This window comes from Pleurodeles waltl, chromosome 11 (assembly GCF_031143425.1).
Source record: "Pleurodeles waltl isolate 20211129_DDA chromosome 11, aPleWal1.hap1.20221129, whole genome shotgun sequence".
Lineage (NCBI taxonomy): Eukaryota > Metazoa > Chordata > Amphibia > Caudata > Salamandridae > Pleurodeles > Pleurodeles waltl.
The window spans coordinates 341,002,389-341,016,451 of NC_090450.1; the positions used below are offsets into that span (position 1 = coordinate 341,002,389).

At 42.6% G+C, this 14,063-nt stretch overlaps 1 protein-coding gene across 3 annotated transcripts in view; it reads right to left on the bottom strand.

The window, feature by feature from the left end:
• The window catches only part of FARP2 (FERM, ARH/RhoGEF and pleckstrin domain protein 2), a 1,575,889-nt gene that overhangs the window by 1,106,722 nt on the left and 455,104 nt on the right, over window positions 1–14,063 (bottom strand). For all 3 annotated transcript variants that reach the window (XM_069213633.1, XM_069213634.1, XM_069213632.1), the window contains exon 6: window positions 2,890–2,987. In XM_069213633.1, the coding sequence (XP_069069734.1) occupies window positions 2,890–2,987 (98 nt within the window). The remainder of the gene's footprint in view (window positions 1–2,889; window positions 2,988–14,063) is intronic.

Genomic DNA, 14,063 nt, shown 5'->3' on the forward strand with positions numbered 1-14,063 from the left:
CCCGGGGACCCAATCCCCTGGCGCCTGGGCAATTTGTAAAAGGGTTGGTGGAGGGGGCATTGGGTATGTGGCCACCCTCCCTGGACGTTTTTGGCCCCGAAACCTAGCCGATTATTGAAAGGGAGTGGGGTGCCACACTCACCCACCCTCTCCCCAGGCCTATTTTGGCACCGGTGACACCATCCCCAGGCAGCTTGTTCCTGGGTCAAGTCTTAAGACCTTGCGGTCCCTGGCGGCTCCCCACCTCCACTGAGAGCCAGCATCGCTCCTGCAACACAGAGAGAAGCAAACAATGCTGCATACTGCTCCTTTCATTGACAGCGGGCAGGAAAACAGATGAAAAATCCACTCCAAGCGGGCAGGAGCAGTTTTCCACCTCTTGCCCAATGGGAGCGAACTTACTGTTTGTTTTCCCTTGACAGAAGTTGTAATAGCTCCCGCCAAGCAACAGAAAACAACGATGTCCCGACGGTGGGCACCTCGGGACACAGGGAGCCAAGCCCTGGGGAGTGACGGTTCCCACGGTCGTTAATAGCTCGGAGTGGCACGGGAAAGGGGGGAGGATGGGGGGATATGCGGCTCCCCTCCTTTGTGATTGCAAGGACTGCCCCGGGGGAGATAGTAGCCCTCCTCCCCATTAACAATTCAGCCATGCCCTGGGGAGGTGGTGGCCCCAAGGGCCATAATGGGCACAGGATGGTGGGAGGAGGGAGGGGGAAGAGGGCGGGTGTGTGTCCGCATGGTCTCCCTCCCCTAAATTGCTTTGCCTTTGCCCCGGGAGGTAGTGGTCCCCCTGCCTCTAAACAGCCTATGAAGTGCGGGTCGCGGGTCTCCTTCCCCACTGCCCTTTGCTTGATTTTAGATTGACCTTGCCCCAGGGAGGTGCCGGTCCCCAGAGTCACAATCGGCCATGGGGAGGGGAGCAGCATGTGCCCCCTTCCTAAAAATAATCACCTATATATGTCCCTGGGACCTAGCTCACCCAGGGGATCAACTAGAAGCAAGCGTGGGAGAAAGTGTTTTTTTTCCCCATTTTTCCAGGATCCTCTGTGATTTTTGAGGCAGAAATTCCTAAAGGATTGTATGGGACAATTATGTTTTCGGACTCCACCTTTTTCTCGGCCCGCTTGCCAAAATCACCCAGAAACATTCAAGACAGAGGCTGAAGTGAGTGGCAAACTAGTTTTATTTATTAAAGAATTTAATACAAGACCAGTAAATTCACCTTGTAGCCACTTCAGAGTTACTTTGGCATCAAAAGCAATACCAGATTCAGTCACCACCGACATCTAACTGGAGGTCACGTTATCCCTAAAGTCAGATTTCAACCTTTGCAGGCTTTATTTTTTTACTTCTTCACACTTTAAGTACCTAACCAGCAGTATGGCCCACCTTATTTCTCTGGGTGATATGTCATCATCTTTGATAGTTCGCCGTGACTGTTTGTGGCCCAGCTTGAGAAACATCATGCACTTTAGTGCTCATAGTGTTGGGACCTACTCATCGCAAGTAATTTGCATACAAACGCTATTTGCTTGCTAGTGGTCAGTCGTAAGTGTACCAAGTTTGAGACGTTACAGTAGAAAACCAGACTTGTTTTTGAAAAAAATGGAGACAAACTAGATGGAAAAGATAAACTATTCAATTGATTAAGAACCATCACTGATTACAGATAACATAGCACAGACTTACTGAATATGTCTAAGAGGTGCCACTTTTAAGGAGCAAAATTACCTTCAATTGTCTATGAACCAATAAAAAAGAAACACAACAGCTAAAATGTGTCTGGTACTGCCAAACCAAAAATCAAGGCCGACTCAAGCAGTGGCCTCACAGGACTCAATCAATTTAAATGAAAATTAAGAGTAAAGAATAAGTCACTTAATTGCATCAATGGTGATTTTTAGCTTTAGGCTATTCCAAAATCATACGATGCGTCTTATTCTACTATGTATTGGTTGGGCTCTGGAAAACATCTAAATAAAAGCCTTGGGATATTGCCCATACACAAGGTCTGTAGGTTATGGTATATTTTGTTATACGTGATGTTAAGCTTCAAGGTATTTGTATACCACAGATTTTATCAATGACTTAATATCTTGGTCTTTTGTGCAGACATTAATTGATGCTTGAGATTCATACAGCAGAGGTTCTCTACTGGGTGACTAGGTCCCCAAAATACACCTAGCTAGTCAGTGTTATCTACAGTACTGTCTGGTAGAAGCACAGGCTGTTGGGGCTGTTCAAAATTATGTAATTTGTTACATGCCAGATTTTTTTATTTAAACATGTCATACCTTATTTCTCTGTTTTTGTAACAGGCCAGTCAATATCTTGCACAACTTTGTAGTTCTTGCATGCAACCTCCTTGTGTGGCTTATGGTGTTTGTCTTGGACTATGGCACTCAATTGCAAAAGTTCTTATGAGCCCTACTACATGTACCCATGTCGCTCTTTTACTTTGTCTTCCTCTGTCCTACCAGAACCACATCAGAGGTTTACTTCCTCCATGATAATATCTGAGGTTCACTTTCAAAGCCTCTGTCTGCCGACTCCTTATTATGTGGTTCCCTCAAACAAGGACAAAAGACAGACTGATACATGCCTATCCATGGATATCTCAGTGGAGCAATGCAAAGCTATAGTGTCTGAAACCAATGCAAGTTAGGGCAGTGCCATCTACAACAGGTAAGAGGTAGCCCTCTCTCATGTGATGTCAACCACAAGTTGTGACATGAGGACAGCACTTTATCTCAACTAAAATCGAAAAACAGTTCAAAGAATTTACTTAATTGTGACCTTTCACTGAGCTCGTTAATTTTTCAATAGTGACAGTATGACTAAATGAGACAGTAAAACATATAGGAAAACAAATAAATGTTTACTCACACTGGAGAAGATGAGAGATAATAAGTGCGGCTGTGTTATCACTACAGCTAAGTCGCTCTTCAGCTAAATCCCTCTTAATTTGCAAAGCAAACAAGTACCTGAAACACAAAAGGAAAAATACATTTTTCACATTATGCATATACAGACAATTATCAACATCCACATGGTACAAATGTTAAGCATGAAATGTAATATGGTCCAAAAGTCAGTCCCAATTTGGTTTTGGTACCATAAGTATGAGCCTCCATAATTTTAGGACAAGAATGGACAGCTATCACACCACACAGCAAATAAGAGCAACACTGTGGGGAGTCTGAGATATCACTCCTTTCTGTCCACTATTCCTCAATTCTCAGCATCCTCCCTTCCGCTGCCACTTAGGATAAGAATATTTTGAAGTTGGCTTTCAGCAGGGATTTTCAACGTACCATTTATGTTACACCCACTGAAGGCAAGTGTTTCCTATGGTCATTCCGACTACCATAAGCTGTAGAAGACCTAACAATGCCTTGGAGATTCCTTCCCAACCCACTCATCATTCTGCTTACCCAAAGCTACCAAGTTGTCCACTTCCACCGTCTGAGCACATAAAAGGAGAGCACAATGATCACCAGAGCTACAAAAGAGTAGCCTTCCAAAATGTGTCTAACCATAAAAGGGCCCAGAAAGTACAAAACTAGCACAATGTGAGAACCTCAGTTATTATTGTAGGGGGTAGAAAAAGAGAAAAGGGATGTTTCAAAGTAGCTAGTATACACATGGAACTCAGTGTAGTCATGTCCCCCAGGTAAGACATACAGTCACTTTCATTGTAAAACCATTTTCTTGCTTGAGCTTACAACCGGAAGGACTGCAGTTTCTTCTCATTGAGTTGTTCTCATTTCCATCTTCACCCTTGCACTTCAACAAAAGATATACCACAAAGACTGAAAACAAACTAAGAAAGAAGGTGAAGATGCTCAATTCAGCGCCTCCCTTTTCAAGGATTGTGTAGTCGGTTAAAAGACATAAGTCATTGAGTATTTCCAAGACTTTTTCCATCTACAGTTTGAGGGAAGGTAGTAATTACCCTTGGATGTCTGTCGGACTTCAGGACTCGGAAAATCTACTTGTCCACTTGCTAAGCCAGGTCATATTTTATCAGGTCAGGCTATTTTTAAGACCTACTCACCCCTTCTGGCAAGAAGACAAAGAACAGGTGTTCTGTTCAGTCAGAAAGTGAAGGAGCAATAATGACGCCTTTAAATCTTGTTATCTTGTCACATTTGCTCTGTGTTCAGAGACAGAGGACTAAACTCAGTTTGTCTTTATACAGTTAATTTTCCTTCTGACTGCAGACTTCCAGGATTTTGTTAGGAGAACTGCCTGACCTGTTGTACAAAGAGCGTGAAATTATAGGCTGTGGGGTGTCAGGTTTTTCCTAACGAAAATTAAGTCAACTGTAACAAGATTTCAAAATATATTTCAGTAGGGTGCGAAAGACCATTTTTTTGTACTTCTGTGTGATGGAAAAAATAGTTTAATAGGATGAAAACAAATCAGAACATTTACCTGATGATGTCCTATTGATAAATATGTTTTATGAAACCCAATTTTCACAGATTATTGTTAAAGCACTCTATAGTTTTATCAGTAAACCTGCAAGTTAGTGTGAAGGTTTTGGACGTTTTTGGGAAATTTACTATATGTAAATGACAGTGTGCTACCACATCATGCTTTAGTAATGTATTTGTTAAACGTGAGTGTTTAAACAAACTGAGAAACACTCCTGCCCTGATGGCAAAGCTATTAGTAAACTAAGAGGCAAGTCATGCATGGATCATGTGTACACTCTATCTGGGCTAAATGCTTATTATACATGGAGAAAACATTTAGTTTATTTAATTAAAGAAAAGGGTTTCTTGTACAGCAGAAAAGTTGCAATTGTACATTTGAAGGTGCACGCATATAAAAATGAAGAAAAAGGCGACTGTAAAATAAAAATAAATATTTGCCTAGGATCACACAATTTGAGAGCCGTTTACGGGTCAAGTATATTACAGTTAGGTCGAATAGATTATTCAGGTTACTTGACCGGCAGGTCTAGTAACGATTTTATGATTTTTCAAGAGTTGCAGACTGTCACAGTAGCAGAATCCTAACAGGCTCTCGTAGCCATCTGCTAGGGAAGAACGTTTCTGAGGGAATACTGGAATAAAAATGAGAAGATGTGAAAGATGTGAAAACACAAAGAGCTCATGATTTGGTCTGTAGTAAACTAAGCAAGTGCATAACACTCTAATCAGACTCTTCCCTTTTTCCTAATGCCATAACTTCCAGTGGTGGGCTGTCTATGCCTTGCACTGATAGCGCAGAATGCCCAGAGAACTATCAGGACTGAAATAGTCAAAGGTTTCCAACTGTGATTATTAGGCAATAAGTTACTTAGGCCACATCACTGGAAGTGTGCTTCACAGCATTCACATAAATCCTGTTACAAAAGAGATGCAAGTCCTTTTTTGTGAGAGTAGAAGTAGATTAATGAGTATACTCTTAACTAAACCAAAGAACAATAGATAAATGTGCAAGCTTTCAAGCACTCATTGCATTGGTGGAATATCACCACTTACTCCTGAAATGTATTTTGACCCAAAAAGGTGATGGTGAAGCTGGACTGAAAGGAGAACTTAGTACTAGTTTACATTTACTAATCCATGTAATAGTCGTGACATTTCCAGGACATAGTTAAACGTAGGTCCCCTACTGTTCAGTTTTAATTCACAAGGTGTCCAAAAATTCTAAGACCAAGCACAGGACAGTGAATTATAAGAGGGATCTGATTAATAACAAATGTTGGCAAACTGTCAGATAACAAACTAGGCATTGGAGGCAAATGTGATTGTGAGCCGAATAGAAGAACTTCAATAAATGAAACATTGGGACAACTACATTCCCACTCACACTACCAGAGGGCTCCCCTGGGCTCTGTGTTCTTTACAATCACAACAAAATACATAAGAGAAGTTGGGAAGAATAAGATAAGAGATTAAAAGGCTTTCTTGACTCCACCACAAACCACTCCTAAATATCTTCAGCAAGTCCTCGTACTGTTATTCTTCAAAACATTTTTCCCGTGAACTCTTAAAGTTCGAAGCTCTCAAAAAGTGCAGGCTGTGTCATGAGGTAAGATAGTCTACAACTCCTCAAACTCACCTAAAAAGTCAAGGGGAACCTTTAGCTGGGACTTCATAACATGGATGCACAGAATGTTTCTCCACCATCAGATCTAGGTGACAAGGCCACATATCGCACAGTGACAATACAAAGTAGGTTTCTGTTAAAAAGAAGGTGAGTGCCACAACAATAAGGTAAATTCTCTAGCATTCTAATGTATAACTGAAAACTTTGCTAAAGAAACATTGCATTCTCTATTCTTCTATTGGTGGGCAATTCTCTGCCATAAAGCTCATCAAGGACCACAGGTCCCAATTCTATATCAATTGCCTGGGGACATTTGGCTACTTTGCCTAGACAAGAAGATCTTAGATTAGTTTAGAACATTCCAAGTGCAGATTTGACAGCATACAGACTCTTACCGAACCAGTGAAATGAAAGTATCTCACCTAAATGATTATCCAAATTTCAATAGGTTTTAAAGCACTCTTCGACAGCCCACTGTAGGTGAAAGAGGACATACATGCAGAAGCCTGCAAGCACGATTATATCGTTATCTCTACAATAATTGTCTTCAGCGCCGGGACATTCCGGAGATGATGTGCTCTTTATAATTCCATTCACTATCACTATGATTGGTGCCTGTCTTCCTTTAAAATAAAATGTAAACAAAAATATTGCAACTTGAAAAAGGTTTCGCTACATATTGAGTAGAACGCTCTCTGAGGCATCATTTAGTGAAACGTGCTCATGAATGCCATTTAAAAAAAAAAAAAAGGATGAATAATGTAGAATCAGTGTAAAATGATTAAGAATAATGTGAAAATAAACTAAGTGCACTGTGAGGTATATGTCCTTTAATCAGTGCTTATTAACCACTTTCAGGAATTCACATGAGTTTACAAAGGTATGCCTAGGAACAGTAGAAACCTTTACTCCCAGTAAACTTGTGAATTACACCTTGCATTGAGAAATGCACTTGCATACATTTTCTCATACTAAACTTTGGTCAGACTACAAATTCACTTCCCTATACAACTTTTGTCCCACCCTGGAAAACGTTTTACTCTTGCTGCGATCAGAAATACATTTCTGACCTTTTCCACAAAGGAAGACTTTGGAGATTTGGCAAATACCCTTAAAATGAAGTTTTATGGACATGAACCTACTCCGAGCATTCCAATCCTGGAATTACTCCTTTAGCCTTCTCCCAGCCCCCTGCCCGTAGCTTTGCGGACAGATGTTAAAATCAGAGTTTTAATAGAATCTAAACCATGATATAATATGAGCACCGGCATAATTTGACAGCCTATTATCAGAGCTCTGAAACGAGTGACTGTCACTGCACAGCATGGCACCAAACAGCGCAAGCGTTTTTGTTTTAAACCGGGCACGCCAATTTCTCAAGCATGGCCACCCTGATAAAAGCAGACATTCTATAAATCTCCACACTCCTGATACTGAATGACAACCATAGTGGGTTTGGAAAAAGGCTCTCCTTTAGGCCATCGACTGGAAACCTGCAATGTCTCTCAGCCACGGTTCCTTCTAACTATTTAATGTTTTATTTCAATGAATGACTTTGGTGTACATGGGATAGTCTGTTGTAAACCTTACAGGGAAGAAGGAGAGTCGCATGTACATGATATCAATGTACACATCTAATTTTAAAGACAACTAACATGATTGCTCTGTAGCGTGATTTGGTTTAAGATGCAGGCACTGCACAAACAGGCATGTAAGCGCCAATGTTGTGTGCTAGAGGAGGGTTAGAAACTGGAATATTTTTCAAAATATTACTCACTACCTGCCGTACCTTTAAGCGTTGGCTTGGACAAAACATTAATTGCTTGCGTTGGAGAGTTTTTACTACATAGAAAATAAAGCTTTATATAAGTGTAAAATGTCAGCAGGCCAAAATTAAAATAGCTGGGCTTCAAGTTGGCATTACTAGGCCGCAGCCGGCTCGCACTGACATCCACTTTAAAACTGCAGGAAATTAATGCGCATCATTGTTTGTGAAATAGCTTTCTTAAATGCACGTTTTCTTTGCTGTGTTGTTCCTGAAAAGTGTAAGTGAGTTCATTTTGTGATAGCGTTTAGTTTGCTTAGCTGAAACGTATTTGTTGATTTGCGTTCTTCGAGAACGAATACATTTGCTGATAGTTTCTGTATTTACAACATATTCAATGACCTTTGTCTGGGTCTGGTCTAAGCAGTGCACTGTGTACTGTCTTCAATTCTTGTACAGATGTCACATTATCAATTTTCATTTCCTATGTATAATTACTCATGCAATGTAAATGTTCAAAAATGTTTCTTGTATCAGGTATCATGATTAAACAAATAAGGATTTTTTCTTAGCCCTATAATCTTCACTTCACCCTAATTCTAATGTCTTTCAGTGTCCCCACACCCACAAAATGTGCCTTTTTTGGGATCTTGGAAGACTTTCTGCTGACTTTCACAAAGACAGTCTCGACGTTCGTCTGTCTATTTGGTTTATACTTAAGACTTTCCATGACTTTGAACTGAGCAGATGTATGCTAGTCCTTTGCTGAACTATATTTTGGTTCTGGCTATTTAGTTGAATGAGACAACTTGCGTAGGTTAATTACCTTTCGCAACGGTCTTTATCTGATACATTATTAATGCTGATAGGAATCCGACTATTTTGATTTCTGTAGTGATTACAAATTTACATAAATCTTTATTGTTTTGACTCAGAATTTTCCCCTGGGAAGTGGGGCTTGGGCTATCGTCCTGTGAGACTCACATGGCCCGATCTTACATCTCAACCCTTCTACATTTTTTTAGCTAACAAGCGTTGGCAGAATTATGGTGCAGAATGTGCACACAAAATAGAATAGAATTTCAATGCATAAAGGTTTGGGCAATTTGCGTAAAATGGCATAATTAACTAAATTAAATTATTAGTGGGGAATTTTGACTCAAAATATTGTGAGACGTTAGGCACGCCTGCATTCGGTTGTATTATTGCTGGTCTACCTGTTGGTGGTGTCGGGACTGGCTTTGCATGAGTATCAATAGGGTTCTGCTTGATGAGTTGTGTTTTGTGGATCGCAATTTTGTTGTCTTTGGACGTGTGATTTGGAGTGAAATAATTTTCTTTGCAAGAGCTGTATAGCTGTTAAGTCAATGGTGGTTTGTGTTTTGATTAGCAACGCATTGTATATCATTGTAATGAGGTAACATTCTTGAAGCTTTGCAATTTTCTGATTTTGATTAATAGATACTGTGGTTTTATGTGATTTATGGGTAAAAGTTTACAGATTTAATTAACATACCAAATCTTGAGATATTACAAATCTATCTGCTGAAAAAAGGAGTGTGGCACCACGTCAGGTTGTAGGTTGAAGGCCCCATAAGCCCATAGTTTTTTTGTTATCTTTTTATTGGGGTTTTATTTTATTTTTTGACATTTAACACAATTTGTGATACATGAAGCCTAATGTCAACTAGATTGAGAACAAGAACTCACCGGCATCCAAATTCCCAAGGCACAACTAGACAGCATATGATCAGCAAAATTATCTTATTATAGGAATCTTATGCACCCACAAATTGTAAACCTTAGTATCAATTCTGACAAACCATTCTTAGGTCACACTAATTTATCATCTTCAATGTGGAAGTTTTCAATACATCCACAATCTTCTCCATAACGTTAAGCCCTCTGGAACCTTATAATCTGGATGCACTTCTCTCACGCATCATTCCTCTGCCAAGGCCCATTCCCTCATGTCCTCAGCAAAGCTGCAAAAAGGGTGTTCTATGTGACATCCACTGTATTGCTGGTCTGTGTTTGCCAGGAAACCCAGGGAATCAAGTTTATAATGGAATTTTCCCTTTTTAGGTCGAGCCTAAGCAATGTGCATGCACTGTATGCAAGGCATGCTCTATTCAGATTGTGGGCTTTAACCATGGCCACTATTGTCATTCGTTCTTTGTTATACTTGTCTCAAGTGCTTCCTTTTTGTTGGTGCATTTGTCTAAATGTCCCTCCTTTATGTGCTTAGTTTGATCCCAGGCGATTTCACTAAGTGAACATTTTTGTTCATGCTTCCTCCTGTTACAGCATGTGATGGCCCCTCCTCCCGCCTGGGCATTGTAGCCTTAGTGTTCTTTTTTGGTTGTCCATAGCAATCTGTTCACACCACACCAGTGAAAACACTGTGTTTAGAAAGGCACTGAAGGTTTCAGGTTTTGCTTGTGATCACGCTTGGTTCTTGGATAGCTCTCTCTCTACCTCTACCCCTTTTTCTCTAATTGTACCCCTCTCTACCTCTCTCTCTACCCCCTCTACTTTTACCGCTCTAGTTCTATCCCTCTCTTTCTACATCTACCCCCTCACTACCTCTCCTCCTCTCTCTACCACTACTTCCTCTCTCTATACCTCTACTTCCTCTCTCTACCTCTCTCTCCCTCTACCCCTCTCTCTCTACCTCAACCACCCTCTCCCTCTACCTCTCTCTCTACCTCAACCCCCCCTCCCTATTTCTACCTTTCCGCCTCTCTACACCTCTACGTGTCTCTCTACCTCCATCTACCTCTCTTTACCTGTACCTCTTTACCTCTACCCCTTCATCTAGCTCTCTACACCTTACTTTCTACCTCTATCCTTCCCTCTCTATCTGTACCTCTCTCTATCTCTTTCTACCTTTAAAGGGTGTTTAATGGATCCCGAAGCTACAATCAGATAGAGTGTAGTCAGAAACGCGTTCGAAAACTATACAGACGTTAAGCAACAGGCAAGAGAAGTTCAGATAGTACCAAACCCAAAGTACCAGAGCGAAAGGGGACACGTCCGAACCCACGGCGGAAAGAAAACAATTTAACAAGGGACTCAATGCCCATGTGGACTATCACCGAGAGGAGGAGTCACTCAATCTCGTGACTTGAAAAAAGCTTCTTTGAAGAAAAACAACTTGTAACACTCTGGGCCCAACACTAGATGGTAATATATGCACAGAATGTGTATCTGCAGCTACACATGCCATTGAACATATATATCTATATATATATCTATATATATCTATATATATAGATATATATATATATCGTTAGATAAAACATGCCAATTGGCAAAACCAAGGGTTCAAGATCCACAAACCACGTTAAAAAAACTCCATAATTTTATGCATAGATGCATCAATAATAACCATGTGTAAATGAACTTACTAAGGTCAATAAAGCATATCCACCTTGTTTAGTAGTCAACATAATGTCAATAAAGCACTTTAAAATAAGTATAATGTGTTTTTGTGAAGTCTATATAGTTTCAGAAAATATATAACCAAGCCTCTGCACTCCTTCAAACGAATATCACAACATGAATTTATGGATCTGTTCAAAATACACAGGCCTTCCTGCTGCCCTCCTGCCACAGCAGTAAGAAGAATGACCAATAATTCTTTAAGGATGGGAATCTTTCAAGAAGATCTCAAAAAGTCATACGCCCATTATTAAAGAAAACAAACCTGCATCAGCATGACCCCAACAACTACAGACTGATTACAAATGGTCCTTTCCTGTGCAAACTGCCCAAATGTCATAGTTCATTTAAGATAACTCAATACTTTCAGACCACCAAACTGGATTCCACCCAGGAAGAGGCACTGAATCTCCGCGGCACTGGGTCTTGAAATGGCCGCCCCTTTGTTAAGTTGTTGTGATTCCACCATTACAGAGATTTGTAAGTTTGGCGGTCTAAAAACACTTGATCCTGTAATCGACCCTGTGCCTGAGACCATTGTTGTGAGAGACACTGTTGCAGTGGTCTCATGTTTAGCCTGGCATTTGGTACTATTGCTATGCATGATGCCATCATTCCCAATAGTTTCATGACAGGTGACCCTTGACCTGCCTTAAGGCCAGGCAACGACTCTTCAACGTCAAGCAGATCCCCCATTCTGCCCTCGTGTCCCTGACCCCGCCCTGGCTGCCCTCCTTGCCGCCGTAGGAAGTCCGAGGTAGGCGTATCTAGCGTACTCTGTTCCTGCACTGTATTTAGTTCCTTGCATTTCGAATTTCATTTTCTGCTGTATTTTCCAGTGTATTTGTGCCCTTTACCTGCCCCTCTGTTTTGCCACCTGTGTCTGCTGCCCTTTTTACTTCCGGCTCCAGCCGGTCTCCCCGTCCCTGCTGATGCATCCCCTGCATCCCTGCCACCGTCGCGCACCCATTGGCCACCCCCTCTCGCCTCCCAGCTGCTCCTCCCTCCCACCTCCCCTTCTTAATGGCAGCCGCTGCACGGCTGCGCCACTGGCGCTCCAGAGGCAAGCATGTCTGCACCCGGACTGCGCCCAGTGCCTGTCCTCCTGGCCCACGCCTCTCCGACCCCCCAAAGCAGCACTATTCCTTCACAGAACTCCATGCCCTAAACCCAGGCCAGCACCCCACCTGCACACAGGCCAACCCCAAACATACACACGGACCTTTCACATGCCACTCATGACGTTTTTCCTGCACTCACACAAACACCAACAGCACCAATACGCACCACAACACCACCAACATGCACCACAACTACAACAGCCCCAGCAACCACCTTAAGTGCATACTCCTAAACACCCGCTCTGTCCACAAACACACCATCGAACTCTCGGACTTGATAACTACACACTCCCCTGACATCGCCTTCCACACGGAAACTTGGATGAACCCCTCATCAGAACCCGACATGGCCACAGCCGTCCCAGAAGGCTACAAAAATCTCTTGCAGAGACCGCATAAACAAACCAGGAGGAGGCATCGCCATCATACACAAAAGCACCATCAAGATCACCACCAACACCCTAGACAACGCAGAACGCCTACACTTCCTAATTCACATAAACGCCAACACCACCTTGAGAGGAACCCTCATTTACCGACCACCAGGCCCGCACCCCCTTTCTGTGACGCCATCGCTGATACCATCAGCTCTCACGCCCTCACCTCCACAGACTATATTCTCCTTGGTGACCTCAACTTTCACCTGGAAAACACCCACAACCACAACTCCACAACCCTGCTAGACAACCTCATGAACCTAGGACTCAAACAACAAGTCACCTCACCCACTCACTCAGCAGGACACACGCTGGAAGCAATCTTCACCTCCAGCAACCACATCACATTCACACACACCACCGAACTCCACTGGACCGACCACCACTGCGTCCACTTCTCTTTTACGAAACCACCCACCACCGTCAACACACCGCACCCTACCGTAGTTGGGACAAGATCCCCATGGAAAACCTCAACACCAAGCTCACACAAACTCCACCCCCCTGCACCAATGACCCCAACATCGCTGCTCACAACTTCACGCACTGGCTAACTACCTGCGCAGACTCCCTCGCCCCACTGAAAAGTAACAACAACACCTGCAACATCAAGCCTGCCTCCTGGTTCACCACTGAACTCCAAGCGTGAATGCCGCAAAACTGAAAAAGCATGGCACCAAGAGCCCTCCATGAACAACTTCTCCACCCTCAAAACTACAATACGCAAACACCACCAACTCACCCGGACCACCAAAAGGGCTTGCTACAAAGAACGCATAGATAGTAACTCACATAACAGCAAGGAACTCTTTACCATCATCAAAGAACTCACCAAACCCAAATCCTGCGCCACTGACCCCCGTCACACACAAAACCTCTGCAACTCCCTCGCCAACTACTTCCACCACAAAATCTTAGACATTCACAACTGTTTCACACCACCCGCACCCACCATCACCACCATAGACACCACCGACATGACCAACAACACAACATCCCCCCAGCCCAACCATCTCTACACCTGGACCCCTACCAACGATGAAGAAACCGAAAAAAACATGAACTCTATCCACTCAGGCTCCCCCACCCCAGGCCCCTGCCCCTACCACATTTTCAACAAGGCCAGCCCAATCATCACTCCCCAGCTCCGCTCCATATCAACAGCTTCTTCAACGCTGTTACCTTCCCTGACACCTGGAAGTACACCGAAGTCACCGCACTCCTCAA